Source organism: Contarinia nasturtii, unplaced genomic scaffold (assembly GCF_009176525.2).
Source record: "Contarinia nasturtii isolate CC-2019 unplaced genomic scaffold, AAFC_CNas_1.1 Cnas_scaffold_695, whole genome shotgun sequence".
In the NCBI taxonomy this organism is placed as follows: domain Eukaryota; kingdom Metazoa; phylum Arthropoda; class Insecta; order Diptera; family Cecidomyiidae; genus Contarinia; species Contarinia nasturtii.
The window spans coordinates 8,690,395-8,715,611 of record NW_022198046.1 but is presented as its reverse complement, the minus strand read 5'-3'; the positions used below and the strand labels follow the sequence as shown (position 1 = coordinate 8,715,611).

The following is a 25,217-nucleotide window of genomic DNA, read 5'->3' as shown; positions in this document are numbered from 1 at the left end:
ATGAACTTCTTTCGGTTCATTGAGCAATGTTTGTTGACCACCATAACGCGCGGCGTAATATTTCGTCCATAAACGAATGAACCACTTAAATATGTTGGTGTTCAACCCAAGTTATTCTTGTTGCGCATAAAACAGTTCGATTAATTCGATATCCGGCGTGAAATTCGACGAAAGCCAAATTAGAGCGAAAAACCCATTAAAACCAATTTCGATGAAGTGACTTTTTTTTAGATCAACTAAAAAGGAAATTATATTTTGTGTCTCTGTATTAAAAGCATTTCCATCATCGAACTCATGTGGATACACAACAATCCGTGGAGAGTCAAACACATATCGATCAAAATGGTTTTGTGGCGTGTATACAAATAGAATAAAAAAAGCTGATATCAAATGTTTTTACATGTACGCAATTTTGTGGAGCAACAGGAACGAACGCACGAACAGCGTATATAAAATAACAATAATAATTCAATAGAAACGGATGGATTGATGGAGGAATAACAAACAATATGCTTACTGCGTTGATGGACAAAATGCAGAATATATGAAATGAAAACAAAGCTGAATTCAGTGGCAGCAGAGAATGAATGTTTCACAACTGCCTGTTCGATTTGCATCGACAATGCATTAGCCATTTGTTGTGGTGCACATGCGCTCTATTATTCACGAAATGTGAAACATCATTAATAAATAATATTCGAGTATTGTTTCGACGAAGTTTTTGCATCGTTCCCCCTTCGAAAAGATATCGTTCGAACAAATTGAGTACAATTTTCATGACGCTGCATTTATTTTTTTTTAATAGCCATGCAATAACCATTTGTTCGCATAGTCAAAAATATTTGCAATAAAATAATATGCAATATAAAGATTTAGTCACGAATGCAGGACGCAAAGCGCAGGAGGAAGAGAGTGTTTTAGCAAACAAAGGCAATGGCAGTTTTTATGCATGAGTTTTGCATCCCTTGTTTTCAAACGTTTTTTCCTTATCGGTACAGTTGTGCGGGCTGTTGCCACATTTCCGAAGTAAACAATGCGTTTGAAATCGGAAAATTCAACGACGATGATACACATTCAACACTCGTCAAAACACCACCAACACCATCATCATCGAAGCGTACGCAGGCATGCGTCAAAACGCGATTACAAACACACATACACCATATTCGATTGTTTCCTTTCTTTGTGGATTTCATTATGGATTTATTGCAGCTACCATACATTATTACAAAGAATCATCGGCAGGGCAATGGCTTATGTTGCTGCCTCGAAGACGAATATATTCACCATGTCGTACATGCGACTATAATACGCTGTTGAAATGTTGCCGACTTACGGTACATTGAGTAGAACGCATCATGTAACGTAAACTGTGTCGATGCGAAAGAACGCGCTCGCAACACAATACAGCACAAAGAGGACAGAGTTGAATAAAATCAAAGCAAAGAAAGAAGCGCGAACACTGTACGTCTACGTTTACAATGTTTGTTTACTCTTGGCCGTGCTATCAAGCGGTTGGCTTTGTGTACGTTTATTATTTCGACAGAATATATTTCAACATTTGAAGCCCATTTGACTAGACATATTGATAGTTATTGACAACAATGGAGACCGTGTAATAAGCACAATATTTCAAAATGGAATAGTTTTTCGTTGAAAAGAAAAGTTTTATCAAACACCCGATGCACAGTTGGAAAATTGAGTGTTGAATAGTATCTATAGTGAGTGGTTTTTTTTTGTTCTGTATAAATTTAAAATCGAGGAATTGAAAGTGTAAATCAGGGAAATGAAAATAAAAGAAAAGCGCAAACATCATGGAATAGAAAGGACTACATTTTAAAAAATTAGAATAAAAAAGAGTAATGAATATTTCAGTATAGATTCCGTTGTTGAATGTTTAGTGAAACGGTAAAAATGTGTGATAATGTGCAACGTTTAAAATGCGCGTTTGCCATCCATGTGCAACAGTGAACAGCACTGAACTGAACTTGTACAACTGCATTTTTGTATTATCTGCAAAACTGATACCGACCAGATAGATTCGTTAGATGCACCGCTGTTACTGCAACTACTGCCGATGCTGGATGCTGTGTAGTACCGCAACTCTTTCACTCGTGTATTTGTGCATTGAAGAATAAGTGAATGGGTGCATCGTAACGTGAACACAACAATTCGATTCTCTCTACAAGTGCGAATTTTATATGTGTGACGAGGCTAGAAAAGAGCAAACATTCACAAACCATTCATTTTATTGACAGATCTTTAGGCGAAACTAGTGCAAATCGTTTAACTGTGAAAAATATATATAAAAAAAACGCGCGTGTGTGTGCGAGCGTGTGACATTCGAAATCTTTAAGATATAATAGAATTGTAGCACTTAAATTTGTTAAAATTGCGAACCATAAAGTGAAAAACGGAACGGTTTTTTGTGATTTGACATACGAACTCACGAAAATCGACGGACAGGTAAACGTTGTAAACAATATGTTCATAAATTTTGTAATTGAGATTGAAAACGTGCGCGGTGTGTATTTGATGCATGATGTTTTGTTTCTTGCTTATTTGAATAAATGTGTGTATTGCCGCATTGTGAATGGCATGAATGTGAAAAAAGGGATTCAACATAGAACATGGAGTATTTAGTTTTTGTATTTTTCCACTTTCAACGTATTCCGAATGAAATTTTCATGAAAAGAAAACATCGACTCACAAGTATCGGAAAATAAATGTGAGGTCAGCGAACTCGAAATCGTTGTTGGAGTTTTACAATGTAATAAATATATATATATCGACCGCGCACATATAATATGTCCTGACAGATCATAACTTCTCGCTTGAAGTTTCGGCCCTCCCCCCGTCGTTAGTTTTGTCATAAATAAATTCCATTACTCTGAATAACTTCCTTATTTCATGCTAAAAGGATCCTTTTCAATCATAGAAAAATGCAAATCATACCATTGAAGAAAGTCTTTTAAGGGAAAATGGTATAGCGAGTGCTCATTACATTTACTATTTCTTGAGAAGGGAAAATCAATGAAAATATCATTTTGTTGATGCTTATTTTTTCTCTATCCATTTTTTTCAAAAGTAAATGTATCAAATTGACGTCACCATGTGCTGTATGGTTGATTGAATTTTAAATTGTGAAACGAATCCTCTTGATCCAAATGTGCTTGAAACTGTTTTGAAGAAATTATTTATTCAAGCGTTTTTAAATCATGTACGTGCTACCAAAAATAAACAAACGCCTGAGAGTCGCTTTCACTTATATCAACACGATATTTAATTAGCATTACTCAACAACGTACCGAAATTATGCTCAAAGTGTCACACAGCTAGCGCCACGACGGAATTCAATGTAATCTATACTAAGTTGCCGCCAACTAGTGAAAAGACTTTTGCTCAGTTACACACAACTAACTAGAACTCCACAGTTGTCCGTAGTGGCGCTAGCTGTGCTACAGTTTTGGATTTTATACAGTCTCATATGGAACATAATTGCAGTGCGCTCAACAATGTAGCACCGCATAACCTGCAAAAGATTTTTGTTTGTGCGTAGATGGTTTCTATTTTTGGTTTGAACCGAAAATAAACTCTTATCTCTGCTATCGATCAAACACTCTTCACCACATCCCTTTTTCGAAAGAGTTAACAATTCCATTCAGGATGCGGCTTCAAAATAATTGGAGCTACTGTTATTTAACACAAACGATGTCGAAACACAAAGGCATGCTGAGCAATATCGACCGTACTGTTATTGTGGTTTCTGAGAAATCTGTTAGGTTGCTTTGATATCACCTCCCCTAGCCTGGCTTTGATATCATTTGAATACCCTCTGGTTATTACAGAACAATAATTTGGTATAACAATGGAGCCGCTCTGTGTTCGCTCCACTTATAATCAAACGAAAGAAAAACTACACGCACAAAAAAAATATGAAAAAAGATGTCCAACGATGGAAAATAACAGAAAAATATAGGTCAATCGTTGTAGGCTGATCGATATCTGAGAAACACAACACCGGAATAGAGAATAGTTTTATTTTTTTTTTGTGTTAAGGGTAAATAAAAAAATGAACAAATTGCTCATGTCACCTAAATTTACTTTAATATTCAATCGTGTTTGAATACATTAGACAGCGATCGATTACTTTCCGGTGCGTTGATTTCCATTTGACTCGATTTTAATTTTGATTCACGACTTTCTCTTGAGCATTTGTACGGAATGCTTTGAATACTCATTTTTGACATACAAATATGTTGTTCCAATTACTTAAAATAGAAGCTGTTTGCCTTTTATAACACTTTATTTGTTTGAACATTTTTTTTATGCAAGTGCAATTACTTATGATGTTATTACGTCATATTCAAATAGGATCTCATAAATGGTTGATAGGGAATGAAACGATGTGTCGAGAATATGTTCGTAACGTTTAATAAACGCATTTCACATCGTTTGAACTGTAACTGCGTTGACCAGTATATATACAATCTCGCTAATTCCGTATTCGATATATACTTTAACTAGAAGAAGAAAATGTTTGCATACCAAATTCAATATGCAAGCATGAGACGGATTCAACGAAAAATGCGCAAGAGAATTTCAATGAACAATATGCCGGCAAAAAAGAAAATGAAAACAAAAATAAACTCAGGCCAAAATTAATATATCTAATTGAAAAAAAGAGTAAGCATTTAAATACAAGCGTACGATAGTCATCGCGATCGTATTTATTCGACGACATGCGCCGACAAAGATTTGTGTGTTTATGTTGTTGCAATTTTCTCTTTCGTTCGCACGTTAACCGATCAATTTTTCGCGCTTTTTTTCGCCGTTCCTGTAATTAGATGAAATGTCTCGTTGAGCGCGTCCGAACGATAGAAAGAGAGACTGGCTTGGCCTTCTAAATGAATTTCGTCAAAACCACACATTTAGTTGAGTGTGAGCTTTCAGTGCGCGCGTGTTTCACATCTCTCGTAGAGTCACCGACAACCAAACCAAAGAACACAGCATTTACTGCTCTCGCTTTCGAGTCGATCGTTTAGTATTTTATATTTCTTCATTTGTTTGAGCAGTGATTTTTCGCTTCAAGTAATTCCCATTTTCTAATGATTTTTTTCTCTCTCTCTCTCTTTATTTTCAAATATTTTATATTATTCAATCTACATTAGATTCTCGCATCGACTGATATAATTCGATGCAATTTTCGATGATTGTGCATGGTCGATTGAAATACCATATTGCTCGTTTGCTGTTTGGTGTGTATGAAAATTGGGTTAAACGAATGACTGTCATTAAACAGTTTGAATTTTACATAATTTTCACATTGAAAAACGCATAAAATTCTTAACGATCAAGCAAAATTCGAAACGATATACTAGAACGGATTGTGCTCGTTCAACCGTGCACTTGAGCGATTGTATAGCTTAGAATATCCCGTGTTGGTGATGAACAAATAAATTTTTGTGTTTTTATTCAGTTACAAAAAAAAATGTCGGTAGTGAAATCGGCTTGATTACGGTCGGGTTATCGTAGGCTAGAAAACAGGGTACTGAATGTTTCTGTATTTGGTGTGTGTGCGTAGAAATTGAAGTAGAAAAAATTTGAATAATTTTCTTCGCAAGAACTGTTTTACGACCGATTCATTTTTCTCACAAAAATCTCTTGGAAAAATGTCAAAGGTAAGCAAGCAAAATTGACTGAGCCACCCAAAATGTTGGCGCTAGTAATTTTTTTTTGCTTCACAACCGTCAGCATTTTATTACATTTCTTACTACACTAACCATATTTATGTTGTAATCCATTCAATGTTTACTGAACACAAGCGCGCAATAAATCGCACACTCCACACAAATGACATTTCACCCGTACACACTGTTCAACGATATATTTTCATGAGAATGTGTAGTTTGTTTTAACTTTAATATCGTTTCTTTTTAACAATGTTTACATTCACAATCATTTTACTCGTTCAAAAACTTTTCGATCGATTTTCTCCGTATAATGAAACGAACCTAAAGAAGAAAAATAATCATAACCCATTGTCAACTTCATCAAAACCGAAAAATGTTTATTTTTATCGTGATGGCTGTAATAATCCGAAATGGAATGCATTATTTACACAAACGAATAAACAGAATTAGGAATAAAGCAAAAGAATTCACAATGTATTACATAAAAATGGCCAATAGTTTTCTGTCTCAAAATTCTTGGAAAAGTTCCATAACAACTAAATGACTTAATTTTATTCGAGAAAAAAAAACCTCCCATTCCACTTTTTGTATTGAAAAACTGACTTGCATTCAGAATGCCATGTGCGGATTCATTGGAAATGTCGTCATTCGTACGCTATAAAGCATCACAAAAAGAGATTAAGAAATGCTACAATTGGAATTATCGACGACAATGTGTCATTTTAGATTTACTCCTATTTATTTGTGTAACCGAAATTTATTCGATATTTTGTGATTTAGATGCGGAGAGCAGAAAAGACCGCACACAGAAAACTAGTTCGACACACACACAAGCATACACATATTTCTGAATTCGCCAATCTAATGCCATATTTGACACAAGAAAACATTGAGATTTCTTAATTAGCATTGAAATGAAAGAAAAAAAGGCCGATTTCTATTCCAATCAAGCAGACCGACGATGCCATTGACTTCGCTCTAATCAAATAGAAAAAAATGGGTTTCTTATGCATGTATCATGTACATCATCGAAAGTGCAATCACATGTGCATGAGTGTGTTGCCATTGCCATATGTACGGTGTGAATGATATATGTGCCACCTCTTTCAAACGCATCGATCAATCTCGCTTTTCACTTTTATGTATTCGTTTCTATCAAAACCATGATTTAGGAAATGTTCGAATTCCAAATGCGGTACGCTGAAGGGAATACTCATTAAAATTCGTTCAATTAACATCAAGAGTGCAAATAAAAGTGGATTATATTGTCGAAACTTTTCGATGCGCAGAGGCAAGAAAAACCTTCATAGTACTTGGTGAGCGTGCACACATTAATGCCGAAAAACAAACGTATTGACGTTCAGTTTGTTTATTTAGTATAGATCGACGCGGAGTTTTTTTTTTCTTTTCAAATTTTAATTATTATTCTTTACATATACACAACTTCAAACACACATGTATGACTTTTGAGAGGCAATACACACAACACAAGTGGATTTGAGTGGAAACGAATCGACCGAATTTCAATAATTTTTACAAAGAATTCGTTAACTCACAGAACGTTGCGGCGATTGTGAATTATTATTGCTTTATAAAGTGCAATCGGAATTTAGTTTTCGAACCACACATTGAAGTTTCTTAATTTACATTGAGCCAATAAATTGCTGTTATACTTTCTTTTTCGTCTTCATCTAAAAGTGCCAACGAACTATGTGTATATACAAAAGTACACCATAAAATGACTGAATTAAATCCTGGTTAATTATCGTAAATGCGCTGACTGATGAATCATGCATATTTCATTCGTTTTCATGGCGTTGATTATTGCACACATCGATTTGATTTATGGAAATTGATCCAAATAGCAAAAAAGGGAATCGTAGTTTGTCTAAATTTGATATCGAGACTTTCATCACCTGATTGTAAAATACACTTCACGCTGGTGTTAAATTAAATACGAAAAAAGAACGTGTTTTCTATATGTAAACAATGAAAAAACGACGTAATCTCAAAAAAATCTGTGAAAAGAAGTGAAATTGCAAGCAGAAATATTGTAACCAGTTTGTATATACGTTGCGAAATATATGCGATCATCACGAATGAGCATGGCTCGCATTGTGTATTTTTAGATAATTGCTGAAAGATGTGAGATCAAGATTTTTGCAGATATTTATGAAGCTGTCGTATGTGTATCGATGTGAGCTGATTTCATACTGCATAACTTGATATAAGTCATTTCAATGAAATATTTTTTGTTTCGTATTTTTTGTTGATGTTAGCGCTTGACACAGCAACAAAAAATTCCCCTTATAACAACCGTGAAAAAAAGCATCAATTTTACACACTTGTTATGTTTGCTTTTTGTAGAAACATACGATATGCTTGTTTCCTTTGGACCGACGAGAAGCGGTTTGTACATAAGATTTTTACGATCGGTATTACGCATACGTCTGGCCATGCAAATCGGAATTTGGTTTGATTTGATGGAATGATTGACATATTTATTCTATACAGTAAATTCTCCAGTTGATGAGTGTTGCCGAGTGTGAATCTTTTCCGCATGTTTTTTTGTTCTTATTTTCAAAATAGGATTTCATTTCTAATGAATAATTATCACCATTTTAATTTTTCGATTTTTTTTGGCTTGAATAATAATAATTGCTTTGTGATTTTCAATTTAAAAAGGTATATGCACCAAGTGGTCTTAAGCCGCCAATGCAACGTTGCCCATACATTCATGAGATGCGAGAACGTTTTATCAACGATACGCCGAGTCAAGTGTACATTATGAACCGATTGGAACGTGAACGGGATCGTGCTGAGCGCGAAAATTTGCTCGGCAATCCAAAACAATCATCTGCCATAAGCGATGCGAGTAGTAATCAGGTCGGGACGGTGGTCAAGGTATGATTGGCAATAACTCGGGCAGAGCATGATTTACAACGATCGACGGATCTCAACGTATAATTAATACAAACAATTCTTTCTGTTTATTTCCCATTGTTCTTTTTTCTCTTTTTATCTCTCTCTCTCTCTTGTTTGGACTTGTACATTTTCATTCTCTCGTACTTTTTGCTACTGTCGAAGTTGAAAATGAATCCAGCTTTCAATTCATTTTCATTCATTTATAAATACACCAAAAAACAATGTAACAAACCTGAAATGCACGAGTTATTTTGCCATTTGTACCCTAGATCGCTACAATAAAAAAAACCATTTATTATATTTATATTCTTTTTAATGTTTAAGTAGTTAAGATTTATGAATAATTTGCCATAAAATTGACAATTAATCGATTTAGAAACCATTTGCCACACGAAAAAAAAAACAACAAAATTCCCCAGACACAAAACACAACCACACACATCATATTCGTCATAAAAAGCCGTGTTACTAATTGATTTGCTTAAAATTCTAGTGCTTATTACAAAGTTGAAAATAAATATAAAACATAAAATAAACACGCGCTTAATTGCTGTAACCCCAATTGTGTTAATGTTTCAGTATGTCAAATTGCATTTGAAGTTGAAAAAGCATGTCAAAATTTCACAAAAAAATACTGTTTGTTTCCAATGCATTTATAAATATCATTGCGTTTCGTTGAAAACAGCTATTCTATAATGAACAGCTGACTTCAATGCACCACTTTGATATGCTTGTATGCATTTTTAATACTAATTTAACCATTCATGTTTTTCCATTTGTACACTTTTTTCGGCATTCAGTCAAAACGGAATGGAATTTGTTTTAGAGTTTTCAGCATCGCAACCAGATATAGTGCTTTTTTGACTTATGCCATCTTGAGCTCTTAAAAGGCTAATGAAGAATTACGTGAGCACATGTCAATGTCAATGTTAAGTCATTCTCAACGGTAATATTATAGCCTGGAATATAATTGGCTTTACTGCAATTGCAATCAGGATTATTTACAATATTTTATTAGAATTAAAATCAAGTTTGACGATCATTTATTCCGACATTGTATCGCAAATTTTTTTTATTTTTAAAGTCTCAAGTGAACGCTCGTTCATCAAAAACTCAATTAAATTTATGAAAAAACCCCAATAACTTCATCAAAAATGTATTTACCTTTGTATTAAATTGAATTGGTTCTTTTTTTAGAATGAATAATTTTCGTCTTCGATTATTTCAAGTAAAAATATGGAAATTGTACTCAACTCACAAGTCTGGTTCCGGTGCTGCAACAATGATTATATTTAATAATATATAAATATTATATACGTCTATGTTTATATACTCAGTGTTATTGACATTTTGTTTGAGCTGAAAAGAAGCTCTGTGTTTGTTGTGTCCATGTCTATCGAAATTGTTTGTTTTTCATTGATCGATAATAATAATAATAATATGAAGCGATGGAAAATTGGTTCGAATTAAACTAATGAAGCTCATAAATTTTAGATCCATAATGATGGTTACCATACGAGTCCAGCGCATATGAATCTACGCACGCCGCTAGTACCTCGTGATTTGGGGGAGGATTTTAGTATAGGATATGATGACGAACAGCCAACAATTCCATTAGATCCAAAACTACCGAAGAATGCAAAGTAAGTAAAGTATATCATTTGAATCGGTTTCGTCATTAATTCGGTGACAGTATTTGTTCTCGTCGTATTTTAAGTATCATTCGTAATATTCATATCTGTGTGCATAGGTTTTAAGAAACTTCCGATTCAATTAACAGAACCACCCAAAGAAGAAACCCAATTAAAATTATTTCTATTTTTTTATTTTTTTTTCGTTCTATTTTCTTTATAATAATATTTGGGAAAAGATTTAGCACATGTGAAAACGGATTGTTTGTACAACCATACAAAAGGTTAGATTTAACATGAACAAAAGTCATAATAATAACACTAGTTGTGTGTATGCACGCACCATTATCCTCTGAGCTACTAATAAATTCTTTTTCCAATTCGGAATGCATAATTAAATTGTATGTGACACTGCACTAGGCACCGTTCGATGAACTTTCTTAATGCGGAGCCAAAGAATGAAATGAACGTTGATAGGCATAAATGTTTGGCATGGAAATTAATTCAAACTTCAACTTTAGTTTTTAAAACCGTTTTCGAGTTAAATTTATTCCAACGAATTTTCAGTACGTTCTAAAATATAATAATAATGTTGTTAATTCGTTCATTTAAACCATGCTTTTAATGCTCCGAAGTAAGAGACTTCCACACATTCAAAAAAAGCGTTTGGTTTATAATGCTTACTAACACTATACACATCGTAGAACGAAATCTTAGATTTCGATTTTATTTATTCATGCGACATCAATTTTATTCATCGATTTTATGTAGCCCAAAACCTCAGCTAGCTTGAATAGCCTTTCATTAATACATAAAAACCTCCTTGAAACCATAAAAACAAAATCATACCCTAGCATAATGCATCGCCGTCAAAGACATTGTATATTATTATTTTAGTTATGCACGGCCTGTGTGAGTGTCGTCGTCCTCGTCGTCGTATCAGCGACATGAGCGTTCTATGTGTCGTTTAAATGCACATTAAAGGATCTAATCAAACGTGACCACATGATATGCGATATATTGAGTAATGTGACGACTGCGACGAATAGAACGAGTGCTAATGAACGATTTTATTTGAATAAATGCTGACAAAGATTCTCACAAGGGGTGTTCACAACAATGAGTTTTGTGAGCAATCACATACATGCTTCGCTCATTGAAAGTTCGAGTAGCAAGCAGACGGATCAATGTTCAATCTATTATAAAAAAAGTCGTCGTCTGTTATTCATCAATCCGGAAACTAATTAAAACAAAGAAATCTGATTTGAATGTACTTTATGGCCGTTCTGGCTCCTTCGTTCCATCTCGTCATTGAATGTGAGGTCGATTGCATTGTTGCCGTGTCAATCGTTGAAGTGTTCATGAATTTTTCGGCAGCCGTCAATCAAGACGATGTGGAAAATCACAACGCAAACATCATTTCAATCCAATCCAAAAATCTAGAACCAGTTTAATCATTTCCAAAAATAAACAGAACAAAATGATTCCAATCAAAACTCAATGAGATAAAATGTAAATGAAATGCAGCCGCACGAAATGAGCATACAATGTTTGATGTATAAATGGCAATTTTCCACTTTGAAAACTCAATTTCTCGTTCTCATTTCCCAAGAATATACGGAAATTAAATTAACTCAATTGTGCCTCTGAAATGAAATGTCCAAAATGGTAATACGTCGCAAAAATTCTCTCTTTCTCCTCTCAATGGAAGAGTTCTTGTGTACAATTGAGTTTAAACCATTGAAGTGCCAAGAGTGTTCGATACTTGTATTTGGTTGTTGTACCAAATGATACGCGTAACACGGAATACGTGCAAATCTCCTTTGGCTTTGTCTATGCACCCTTTTTATTCCACAGCATCGCAATAAACGCTTCGTATGTATATGCTGTACACAGTTTTGTGCACACAATCACACTAAAATGCAATCGAATTCATTCCAAGCGCGTCGCAATTGTGCATGTGGATGTATTTGTGCGTATTTTTTGCGTATCTGTATTGAACTGGTTTGTTGTGTTAGGGGATAATAAGTCGTTTTCACAATTCCAGTAGCACCACTACATCGATTCAAATCAAAGTTATCAATCGAAAACGCGTTCATTCTCTCTCTTTCTTTGTTGTGTGATTGTGTGTGTGTGTTCGATTAAGAGCATTCATTTCCCGTTGCTTCCCGTGTGTGCGATTGTCCATACGAAGAAGAATCGGGAATATATGTATGGTTGCGACGCGCGCTCATTCGCTTGCTTTTGTCGATTTCTTTTTTGGGGTGAGAGAGCGAGAGTCGAGCATTTCAATACCAAGCAATTTCAAACATAAACAGCTTTGCTTATTATCAAGCAGCCGTAGCATCGTTTTTGTCCTAACAACACTGAATAGCAATAGCAGCAGCGCAGCATCGTCACAACCATTTTACTGGAAGTGTATTCAGTACTTAGTCTGCGTTAGGTTTGATAAAACCGTCGACCCAGCAAAAGTATAACTCGTACGAAATTTTCATATTCCAATCGAGTGAAAAAAACTTTCTTTTTAATTTGCCATAAAATCGGTAACAAAAAAAGTGGAAATTTTCGACGTAATAATTTTTGTTTTTCGTTTGGATTGTGTAAATAAAAGATACGCAATGAGAATTATAAATCAAGTGATTTTGAATTTTAAAAGAGTTTAGTTTTTTTTCATTGGTATACAAAGCAACGTTTTAAGTTTCCACTGTTATCGCTTTACACTTCATTTGTTCATTCGCATCCATTTCGCAGCCCAAAATAAACAACAACAACAAAAATTCCTTCTTATTTTATGTTCTTTTGTGTACAATGTTTGGTGTTGTTACGTAACTCATTTATTGCCATCGATGCTATCCATTTCTATCATTACTCGTCTTGGCCGGGATAAACAAACGGTTTTGTGTTGGATTTATTTGTTTCATGTTTTTATTTATCATCTCAATAAAATCAGTGTACGATAGAAATTATGTCAAGTACATTTAAAGAACAATTTCAGTGGGAAAAATCTCACACTTGCCGTGAGAAAGTGCAAAAAGATAGATAGAGAGAGAGGGAGAGAGAGAGAGAGAGAGAGAGAGAATAAAAGAGTCGCAGAATGAAATTTAAAAATTCATGATGCGCAATTTGAATCTAAAAATGGATTTCCATCATTTTGAACTGAAGTGGAATTTACAAAAAACGTCGCATAAAATATTCAAGCCTATACAAGAACGTCCTTGAGATGTTGCAACATATTTCTATATATATTTGTTGTGCCCATTGTTTGATGAGCTGAATAACATAACACAAATAGGAAACGTTTATTTTTGTGTTTGCATTGCTCTCATTTACCAACCGGATATTGAATTTCTTTTTTTTCTTCTCTTCCATCGTCGACTCGTTTTCCCAGTTGGTGCACAATAAAAGCATTCACCCAAGCCATCGTTGCATCGTTGAATAGATATGGTTAGCAATAATTTAATTTTCCATGATCTCTTGTGGATTTCTATCTATTTCTGTAAAATGTTGATAGATGTTACCCATACAATTCAAGTGACTAAATGAAAATTTGCAATTGAGTGAGAAAAAAAAACAGTAAATTGCATAAAATTAAGTTTCTCAGATGCAAAATCCAAGTGATATACATATTTGAGAGGTCACTAGGTCGTCCAGGCATTTTGTGTAATGATGACAAGAGTATTGGAGCTCTCCATATAGCTCAGCCCCACCCGTATTCTATGAGAGTCGCGTCCATCTGTGTGTAGATGTTTGCCATTCGGTTCATCTCAGTTTTCTGAGTGGTGGCATAGAACAACGACGAACACTCGAAAATTCGACTACACTGCTGCTGTTTTTACAAATTTTCCAGTTTTCGTCACATCGTTTTTCGCTCTTCCACACACTGATGATAACACAAGAGCACACAATAAAGCACACAGCACGATGCTCTGCGATGCTCCACCGAAGCGCCAGCATCAAAATGTGATAGAGAGCATAGCATTTTCTACGTGTGTAATATGCTCTCCTTTTTATGTTCATAATTTGCTCGTGTGCAACGGTGTGCTCAATGCGCAGATTCCATTCGGTGGATGATAAAGAGAGAGATCGAATGTGTATTCGAAGGAATTTTTTTTTGTGTTGTATGTGCGTTTGCTCAACACTTTTCGCTCATTTAGTGTGTTCGATTCTCTGGGAATCAGAGTCAATTTACAATTCAGAAACGAAAGTTTTCAATCCGTTTTGTGTCTGTGTGTGCAGTTTTGCTTGCGTTTTGATTTCGGTCTTTTTGATTCCAAACGAAGCAAAATCCATTTTTTGCAAAACTCGCTCACTCTCTACATTTATTGTATGCGCATTATCTTTCCAGCGGGTTTACACCAAACAAATTGACCAAGTCAATACAATCGTTCTCTCTAAAAAGCATAAAAAAGAAGGAATTTTCGAAAAAAAAAATCCCCCCGACGAAAAAAGTGTTTACATTCACTGTGATAAATTCTATTCGTTTACTTAAACATCGAATTTTTATTTTAGCATTTTTTAAGTAAATCATCTACGTTTTCGTAAACATCGAATCATTTTACGTCCTATTTTAATCATCAAAAAGAAACCATCATCATTCCACATCGATTGAACTCAATTTCATCAATCAAATTTGAAAGAAAAAGAATAAGAAATATTGTTGAATGACTTTTTAATCCATTTTTAATCTGAACTCACGCAAATATCTCTTTATTGGATGTCGGATTATTTTATGTGAAGATCCACTGAATTATGATATAAAAGTGTGAGCTGATTGTAAACTGTACTTGTGGATATCACTGTGTTTGCAGAAAGAACGAGGGAGGATGAAAAGATTTGATAACATCAATCAGTTAAAAAATAAAGTTTGAATATAATATTGAAGAAAAGAATTATTGAAATTGATTCAAAGAACAGAGCAATCAAGTGAACGAAAAAAATAAAAGGACGGTTTTTGTCTGTGTTAAAAGATGGGTGGACCAGATTCGAAAATATCCACCGTTGATGTGGAAAGTGGCGACAATATGGCTACGTTGCCTGTATCGCGCGCTCATACAAGCAGCACTGATATGGCCGAAAAGAATAATGCTGCCAATAAGGAAATGGAACTGAAAAATGTCATGCCAAAACCGTTGGAAAGGTATTTTAACCATTGACAATTTGACGCATTCCTTTATTTTATCGAATTAGACATTTTGTCCCATTGTGGGCTTCGAAGGCGAAATCGCTATGGTTTTTATTTTGGTTTTTGTTGGCAGGAAATGAAAAGGAATTTTGATGTCATTTTTCATTCTCCACAATTATTTCTTTTACTAATATTTTCTTTTTGTGTTCGAATCACTTCTTTGTATTCTGTTTTTTTATCAATTTAGAATTACTTCTGGTCTATAATAAAAAAAAAGCATAATCGTAAGGCATTTTACAGTTTATACATTTTCTCACAGACGTCACATACGCTGCATAACTAACAAATACACAAATTTAAGTTTGATGGTGTTTTTTTTACTAATCAAATCGATAGCTTTAAGTTTTCATGCCAAATAACGTGTGCATTAAGACGATATTAAACACAAAGCAAGCTAAACAAAAATCACATCCACTCGCATTTACAGCGTTTTAGTGCTAGCCGAACATTTTATGTTTAGTCATACATTTACAATATTTAATAATTTTCACAAATTTTCACACTTTTTTTAGATATTCAGAGTTTAGATTTCGGTTTTTCATAGCCATTTTCTTGTTTCGCTCGTTTCGTGCGCATATTCATTTCGTTTTAACATTATTTCGATTTTTCTTTCAGAACTTCATTATTCATTATCACCAGTTTAGTGTATGCCATGCTACTTATTGTAGTATGCGTTGCATATGTTATTAGTGATGTAAGCACACATCGATTGCCGATCGTTTACTATGAAGGATATTTTACATATTTGTATGGGGCTAGTATTTTGTTCCTGCTATATGTCTTTTGCTTTTTATTGCAAGGTAAATTTTATACTCAAAAATCAAATTCTCATGTTTTACATCTATACACGATCTATTTTTTTTCAAATTCGTTCATTCTCGTAAGTTTCAATTTACGGATTTTTAATGTTAGGGTCTCAATACAAATGAGAATGAATGAAACATAGGCACATTTATAATGAATGCTTGCTAACCTTGTTCAAATTATTAAATTTTGTGTAATTTAATTTTTAAAATGTGTTTCATTTCATTGTCCAATTAACATTGAGACCTCTTTCATTCAAACTCCATAAATGTGTTATGCAAAAATCTTCAAGCAAAACATTCGGTGCGCATCAAAACTCTTGAAAAACTGATACAAGACAAAAAAAACTACCCCATTGTTTCATCAAACCACTCAAACAAGCAAGCACACTTTCATTTCATTTCCATTTGCGACACACTTCATCTCCATGAATAACATTTTTTTGAGCATTTGCAATGTAACCCATTCAGAAATGGGTTTCTTATACTATATACTCAGAAGAAAATTTTATCGAATTTTGAATGCAAAATTTTTCAAGCACATTTTAATATCCTCAATATAGAGTAATGTTTTACAGCAAATGCAATATATGTTTCTCTTTTTCAAACGAATAACTTGACTTGCACTTAATCCTCAAAGTGGTGACCGAATTTTTGTGTAATTTCCACAAAAGAAGAATATTCTTGATAGTCTATTTCAATTCTGCGGCGTTTGAATGTGTATATTAAATGAATTATTGATTTTGTAATGCAGAAAGCAGTTGCTGCAACGGAGGTTCAACGCCAAAACCACCAAAGCCGGTTAAGGAAAAGAAGGAGAAACCGAAAAAGGAAAAGAAACCAAAGAAAGAAAAAGGCGCACCAGCTGAAGGAACCGCCGCCGAAGCTAAGGATAAAGATCCGAAATCAAGTGGAAAAGAAAAGGATAAAGAAGCTGCCAAAGCTAAACCCGCTCCACTTCAGGTATAATACAAATGCTTAAAATTAAACCTCTCATTTGCATACATATTTGTTGCTAAACAATTATATTATCATTTCATTTTGTTAAATAATATTTAATAAATATTACTGTAATTGCATTTGACACTTATCAAAAAAAATTAAACATATATATATGTATTGCACAACGCCTTTCGGTAAATTGAACTTGAATGCTTTTTGGGCATGCATTGTTTTAAATGTATAAAATTGATTGATGACTATAAAAAAAGGAAGGAGTGCCACGAAAGCAACGTGATATTGTGCGACAGAGGTCGCAATCATTACATTCCATTCAGGTGAGACAGGTTGTGCGTTGATATTGTCTGAATGGCATGAAAGTTTAGAAAAAAACCAACTAACAACTGTCGTGTGTGAAGAGTCTTTGGATTTCATTTTTAACAAGCTTGCATATTTTCCATCAAATTGCATGTGCTTTTTTCATTTGTGAGGAGTGAGATGTTCAACTACATTTTTGGAACAGAAAATTTGAATAATTTTTGTTTTTGTTTTTGCGTATTATTTTCGGAACAGGAAGCACCAGTCGAATCTGTTGAAGTTGTGGCCACTCCCAAAAATGTTCGTAAACGTAAAACCACTCATGCCGATCCAAGCTATGGAAGTTTCTTTTTGCGTGTCGGAGCTATTGGTACTTATTATTGCAATAAATTCTAATTTATAAGTTTTTTCTTTTTCTTGAAGTAATTTAAACTTACTGGCATTGTGTTTCAACAGCATTTGGTTTGGGTACTATGATTTATGTTGGATTGGAACTTGGATCATTCTTTGAAATCCCATTTGATTCACCATGTCATCAAATTTTGCGCGGTGTAAATCCATTGTTACAAATGATTTTCACATTTATGCAAATGTACTTTATCTTCATGAATGCACGAGTATGTACGACTTTGCAAGAAAACAAATTTTCCATCTCTGCTTTGAATCACAAAGAATTGAAATAATTTTCTTTTCAGTTGAATATTCATCGTTTCAAAGTTTTGGCACGTTTCGGTTTGATGCACATTTGTGCAACCAATATTTGCGTTTGGATTCGCACTTTGGTATTGGAATCATTGAAAGAAATCACCGTTTACTATCAAGGACGTCAAGCCATTTCAGATGAAGGTGTTTTACTCGACTCGATTCGTACGCATACACTAAAACATGCTGGCACCGTTTTGGGAACACACTCAGGTAAAACAAAAATCTTGAAAAATGTCTGAACTTAGCTGAACAATTCAAATTTGATTTATACATATAATATAATTGTTCTATTGCCAGGTCCAAATTTGGAACCAGCATGGGAACCGATTGATTTGCGTGTTCGCGACGATTCGAATGAGAATCTTTTGACAAAGGCATTGAACGCAACTGGTCGTGCTGCTTCAAAGGCGGTATCACGCTCTGCATCATATTTGGCTGCTGATGTATCAACCACTCAGGAAACCCCACTTACATCAAGCGAAAATCTTGAATCGACCACTTTGTTTAATAAAGTGAAAAAAATCCTCAGCACAGCTGCTTCGTCGACAATCAGCTCGACTATTGCAAGTACAACATCAACCACATCGTCAACATCAACAACAACAACAACAACGACAACCACAACAACAACTCCGGCTCCAAGTTCAACACTTTCACAACTAACCGAATCGTCATCACTTGCATCATCTACTGTTCAAGCGATTGTAACTGATGCGGTCACATCAACAGCAAATGCTCCAGCATCTGTATTCAATAATCCATTGGGCGCAATGGAAAATGCATTCCAAACATTGTCAGGATTGTCACATAATGAAACTGAAGTAGAGAGTTTGGATTCGTTAATTCCACAAGCATTGATTGGTGCATCGGCTTCATCAGGCACAAACTTAAGTTGCGGTCGTGTCAATATCATGGGAACTATTGTTCAGGATTCAGCTCCATACTTGTATCCATTCATTGTTGAATACTCATTGATTGGTGCTGTCGTTATTTATGTGATGTGGAAACATATTGGCCGGTATGCAAAAGGCAATGAAGAAGATTTGGAACATCGTTTGGAAGTGATGTTGTCACGTCGTGCTGTTGCAATGGCTCAACGATCCCGCTCCGGTCGAGTTGATTGTGTTGGAGCATCAAAAGGACTCTTCTTCGGATTATTGGCACTTGTCGCTTCACTTATTTGCTTGATTCTTTTCTTCGTTTTGGTCGTGAAACCGCCATTTAATCGCTTGGCTATTTTCCTTGCTGATTGTTCGCACGGCGGTATTTTGGCACTTTCAATTTTGGCTATTCTCATTGGTTTCTGTCGGTGAGTATTTTCATTAGAAAAAAAGATCATTTGAACACTTTATTGAAGAATTTCATAATTTTTAATTGCAGTGTTTCGAAGTTGAAGTTCCGCTGTGAAGAAACTGGCAATCTCAATGATATTCTCTTACGTATTTCGGCATTTGGAGTGTTCATCTATTCGGCATTCAGCATTATTGCTGGCGCATTGAAAATAATGGAGAGTGAAGCAAATCTTTTGGTCACTGTTACCAGCTCAGTTGTTGTTCTTCAAGTCGTACTGCAATTGCTTTTCATTGCTGACGTCTCAAGACGTCGTGTACATTTACCCGAACATGATCGCACCAAACCTGGCCGACAAGTTGTCACTTTCCTCCTTATCGCCAACGTCGCAATGTTCGCCATTTATACATTCGAAGCACAAAAAGTTGTCAACAATCCGGTAAGTAGTTCCATTCAAACTGAAATTAATATTCAGTTTCCATCGATTGAATTCACTTATAAATTGGTAAATTTTCAGGTTCAACTTGATTTCTATGGATACATTGGATGGGCATTGATTCAGCGAGTCACATTGCCATTGTGCATATTCCATCGATTCCACAGCGCTGTTACACTAGCCGAAATATGGAAGACAACCTACAAAGCACGCTTAGAGTAAATTCAACACTGCCATCATCTCTGTCTCTACTAACCGAATTTAAAAGAACCATTCAACAAAATGTTTGAAATGCTTAAAGCACATACACACATACACCAAACAAAGCATTTGTGGGATATTAGAAAGATCAACAATTTTCTCTAGATATGCTTCGAACGATAAGTTGCATAAATTTAGGCATTTATTTAAAAGAAATGTATGTGTGCTCACAGAAGGCGTCAATTGTAATATTTGTGAACTCTGGTAGTAATTTACTAAAATACCACCATTACAATGTGCGACATGGTGATTTTTGTATGTATTGTATTTGCTTTGCTGTGACAGCGCTGTACAGTATTACCACCAACACTGCGTTGAGCGATAGTAATATTGCTCAGCAAAGTAAATACAATACATACAAAAATGACCATGCCACACATTGTAATGGTGGTAATTTAGTAAATCACCACCAGAGTTCGCAAATATTACAATTGACGTCTTCTGTGAGTGTGTACGTGTGGAGTCGGTTAGAGAAAAAATCGAGATATACAAATGATAAAAGAAAAAAACACCCAACCAACTGGACGCTTAATTTCGGTCCAATGAAACATTTTTAAATTTTTAAACATACATATTCACAAGAAAAAAAAATTAAGTAATTTAAATAAAAACAACAACAAAACAAACAAATCGAGTCAACACATTTAACACATTTATATACGTATATATATAAAAGAAACAACAAAAACTATTAATTTCTTTGCAAAGTCAATATTTATATAGATGGAAGAACAAATCAAAGTCATTATATATGTGTGGTTACAGATTGCGCAAGCAACAAAACTAAAAGCATAGAAATACAAGTAAAAAAGAAAAGAAAATTTATTTATTTAATTTTCAAACAGTCCCTTTTTATATTGTATTTAATTTAAGATGTGATTTCAGCGTTTTCAAAGTGAAATATTTTACGTTATGAATATACCGCAAATAAATAATTTTTTTTTTTTTTTTCAAATGAGAAAAAAAAATTAGAACCTAGTAAGACAGTGTTAAAATTAATTGAAATTTTCTAGATATTTGCATTTGTTTCATTTCGTTTTTGGCATTCATTTCACGTTCAATCAGATACGAGTCAAAGTCAGATACCACATTTTTGTTTCTTCTTTTCTTTGAGAGTTAAAGTCAGTCTAATTATCTTTTAAGCATAGTAATTGATTTAGGATTTAAGTGTCGTCGACAGATAAAAAGAAATTCTATCTCTGATAATATGGAAAAGTGGATGCTCCGTCGGCCAGGTCACAGTGCAATGTTTTTCTTTACCACAGCAAAATAGACAAAAAAAATCGTTTTTAAAAGGCAAAACCGACTTTTTGAATAAATTCCATCTTTTGCGAAACAAAAACCGACCGTTACACCAATGAAATCCATGTGTTCAAATAAATAAATTAGGCATAGTGCGAGTCTATCCCAAAAAAAATCACAAGACACCAAACAGAAACGACCACAAATGCATTGCACCTCTTTGCGACACACGAAACTTCTATTCACATTCATCTGAAAAACGAAACAAGAAAAAGAACATCAATATACCATAACAAAAATCACATATATTAAAATTAAAAACAAAAAACCATAAAATGGAGCAAAAGCAAAACAAATACATCGTATTTGAATAAGAATCTAAGAAATTATTATATTGTAACTGATATTTCCGAAATAAAAAAAAAAAAAAACAATTCAGTGAGTAAAAATGAAACGAACAAAAGATATGTACTTAAAGTATAGAATTATATATGACAAACAAACAAATAAAAAGTAAAAATTGTTCTCATCCATGTATTAGGTGTGTTTTTAGAAACATAAAAATAATTAAAAAAAAAAACATTTATTTAATGAACAATTGCGTCACGTAGATACAAAATAACACTCTCAATCTCTTTTTTGTACTATTATTTTGTCCTTTGTTTTTCTTCTATGGTTTTATTTCTTTTTCGCTACACCCCGCTTATATTTTGTGGTCAATGAAGCAATTTGTAGACTTTCCTTTTGTGATTAAGTGATATTCAAATGGCACAATTGCCATTTAGCCGAACAATACCGGAGCATTTCATGTGAAATCTCTAGATTAATATGTCTTTTTATTCGATCTTGGTTTCGGCTGGCTGTAAGCAAACTTTAAAAAAAAAAATATTTGTCACGTAAATAAGAACATTTTCACTAGTTGCAGTGTTGTCATAGCGACAGCACTGGTGTTTTTTATATATTGATAAAAAAAAAAGATTCGTAGAAAGTTTGAAAGAAAAAATTCGCAATTTTTAACGCTTATACATTTTCACTCGTTCCACTCAATCCTTTTAAGAAAAACAACAATTTTTACATTTTTACACCAGCAACCAAATTTAAGCGAATTAGCATAGAGACATAGAAATTCGTTGTCAAGTGTAATTTTATCCCCCAAAGCAGTTTTTTTTGCCCAATGAAACATAAATTTATTACGCGAAACTCCGTGTTCCATGCTTGTTTTGTTAATAAAAATTGACAAACACGCTTCAATAATCAAAGATTGATTATCAAATGATGCAGTCATCACTGACACATTTCACAAATTTTGTGAAAAATATTCGCGCAATAAATCCCTTTAATCGATTTTTTTCACATAAAAAAAAATTAATATAAAAAATGAAATCGTGGTTGACACAATATCAAATAGATTCGAATACAATTTTTAAGCGTTAAAGCAATTTTTTCACTTTATGTTTGTTGGCCATGTAGATGATAAATCAAATGATGATTAAAAAATTCGTATTTATAACCAAAATAATCCAAAAGAACATATTGTAATACTAATTGTAGTAACAGTACCATTTGCATTTAGAACAAAACAAAACACACACACACAAAATACCAATGAAATTCAAAATTTTTTGGATAGTCGTTCGTAACCATTTGCATTGCTGTAAATAAAGATTTCAGTCATAATTCCCACCAAATAGAGCATTTTCGAAAGACACAAACACACATTTAAGCTTGTGATGCTCATTCGATCTTTGATACATTTGATACCAATTCAACGATTCATCGTACACAGACCCATCTCGTGCTATCACTTTTTTTTCGCGTAGAACAGCAACGGCTTCATAGACGTACAAACATTTTAATCAAACATGGTGACCAATATTCACATTAAATCAGTCCTAAAACAAAAAAAAAGAACGAAACAAAATATACATTAAATTCATCAGATACGAAGCGTTCTAGACATTTCTCTCAACTAAAAACAACATATTTATATAGTGTAAGCGCAATCGACAACAAGCAAACAAAAAATATCGACATCCAAATTTAATGTTTCCAATAATTCCATAACTACATATTCACATATAGTGTTTAAATAAATTTCATCAATCGTCCAATGTTGAACTAAGAAGGTAACACATATATAGTAAATGCGGATCGTCCTATCAGGCGAATAAAACAAAACCCACCAAATTCATTTCTTTTATAAACAAAACAAAATCATTTTCTATAAATCACAAACCGTGCAACAAACAAAAAATGGAAATTTTTATTTCCAAAAAAACACTCCGTGGACCACTATTTCACATGATTTGTCGTTTTGATTTGAGATCACTTTTCACACATTCATTGTTTCAAGTGACACACAATTTTCATGGTTTTTCTTTTTTTTTTTTTGAATTTTGTTGCCATCAACAAAGGATTACACACACAAATTGTTTTGTAGATTATTTTCAAAACACATTTAGATTACACAATATGCATTGATTTTGAAACGAAAACCAAAAAGAAAAATCATTCTGTAAATCAATAGCCAAAATGAAGCAAAAAGAAATAGTTACAAAATATTATTATTAGTATAAAAATGTAGCATTCTCAAAGTCGAATAAAAAAAAAACCGATAATGAGAAATTTAACTGAAGAAAAACAACAAATACATCTGTTTGATGATTCAAACAAACAGTACGAATCATGCTTTCAATTATGAACAACTAACAACATACATTAACAGAAACTCTAATACAGATCGATGATTACAAATAAATTGTGGAAAGAAATAAACATTCGGCATTTGGTTTCATTTGAATTTCGTGTTATTTAATCATTTCAGGTGCTCTATGGACATTCTTTGCATCAATATTAAAGTGTCGGCATCAATCCCTTTGATGATTGCAAGAAAGAATGCGACGGCTGATTGATTTCTTATGAGCCCACTTCACATTATTGTTTGCCGAAAGTGTAAATCATGTTAAATTGTTTAAAAATTAGTGGTTGTCCATACACTAATTATAGTTGATTACGTTATAATTTTGGCATCGTTGCTTCTTCTATGCATCTTTTGGCAGCGTTTAGCAGCCGTTTCTATTGCGATGTGTCGGTCACAGCACAAATTATAGATGGAAGACGACAACGAAAACAATGTTTTGCTCTCGTTTCTATGCATGAGAGCTTGTTGTGTTAAGAGCGCCCAAGGCGGTCGGTGCATTCTAATCGATATTTAACGCGGAACAAACATCACTTTTGTGGCATAACAATCAATTTTTGGCACAAACCATCACCAAAAAAAAAAAAATTACATCACAAATCATCTTTCGTCAATCTATTTGTGGCACGAGGTGTTTTGCAACACAAGCTCTGAAAAAAGGACTATGATTAAAGGTCATTAGCAGCAAAAAAGTGTAGAAGTTCGGCAAATCCAAATTCCACATACTATAACATCTTGTTCGGATAAATATTTGCTTTCGGCAAGCAAAAATACAAGCAGAAAAATGGAATAAATCCTTTGCCACTTGTATATTATACTTACAGCTTACAGGTCACTAATACACGTCTTTTAAAATACAATAAACGCGTAAATCTCCGCTTTATACTTGATTTAAATCAATAAGTTTTCGCTTTCAGCTACAAAGATAGAGTCTCTTGATCTAAAATTCTGATATGATTTATTCCCTAAAAATAGAAGCCGAAGTAATAATAAACAAAAATTTCTGTCGAAAGTGTATTATACAAAAACAGCAAAACACACATGAGTTTATGAAATAGTTTTATTACAAAAAAAAATAATTTATCAAATGGAAG

At 33.7% G+C, this 25,217-nt stretch overlaps 1 protein-coding gene across 19 annotated transcripts; it reads left to right on the top strand.

Annotated features, from left to right (window-relative positions):
• The first annotated feature begins 1,492 nt into the window (after positions 1 to 1,492).
• LOC116341467 (proton channel OtopLc) lies at positions 1,493 to 20,345 on the top strand. 19 transcript variants are annotated; one of them, XM_031768591.1, is made up of 13 exons: positions 5,289 to 5,681; positions 8,379 to 8,597; positions 10,113 to 10,261; positions 10,489 to 10,533; positions 16,047 to 16,231; positions 16,989 to 17,197; positions 17,446 to 17,511; positions 17,747 to 17,861; positions 17,948 to 18,108; positions 18,187 to 18,406; positions 18,494 to 19,505; positions 19,577 to 19,925; positions 20,004 to 20,345. In XM_031768591.1, exons 1-13 carry the CDS (start codon positions 5,673 to 5,675, stop codon positions 20,142 to 20,144), a joined length of 2,880 nt encoding a protein of 959 aa, XP_031624451.1. In that variant the 5' UTR covers positions 5,289 to 5,672; the 3' UTR covers positions 20,145 to 20,345. The 19 variants fall into 19 exon arrangements, with proteins under 19 accessions (XP_031624446.1, XP_031624447.1, XP_031624448.1 ...); XM_031768586.1 differs by lacking the exon at positions 5,289 to 5,681 and adding an exon at positions 1,493 to 2,466 and having other exon boundaries at positions 19,577 to 20,345; XM_031768587.1 differs by lacking the exon at positions 5,289 to 5,681 and adding an exon at positions 4,965 to 5,091 and having other exon boundaries at positions 19,577 to 20,345.
• The last annotated feature ends 4,872 nt before the right edge of the window (positions 20,346 to 25,217 follow it).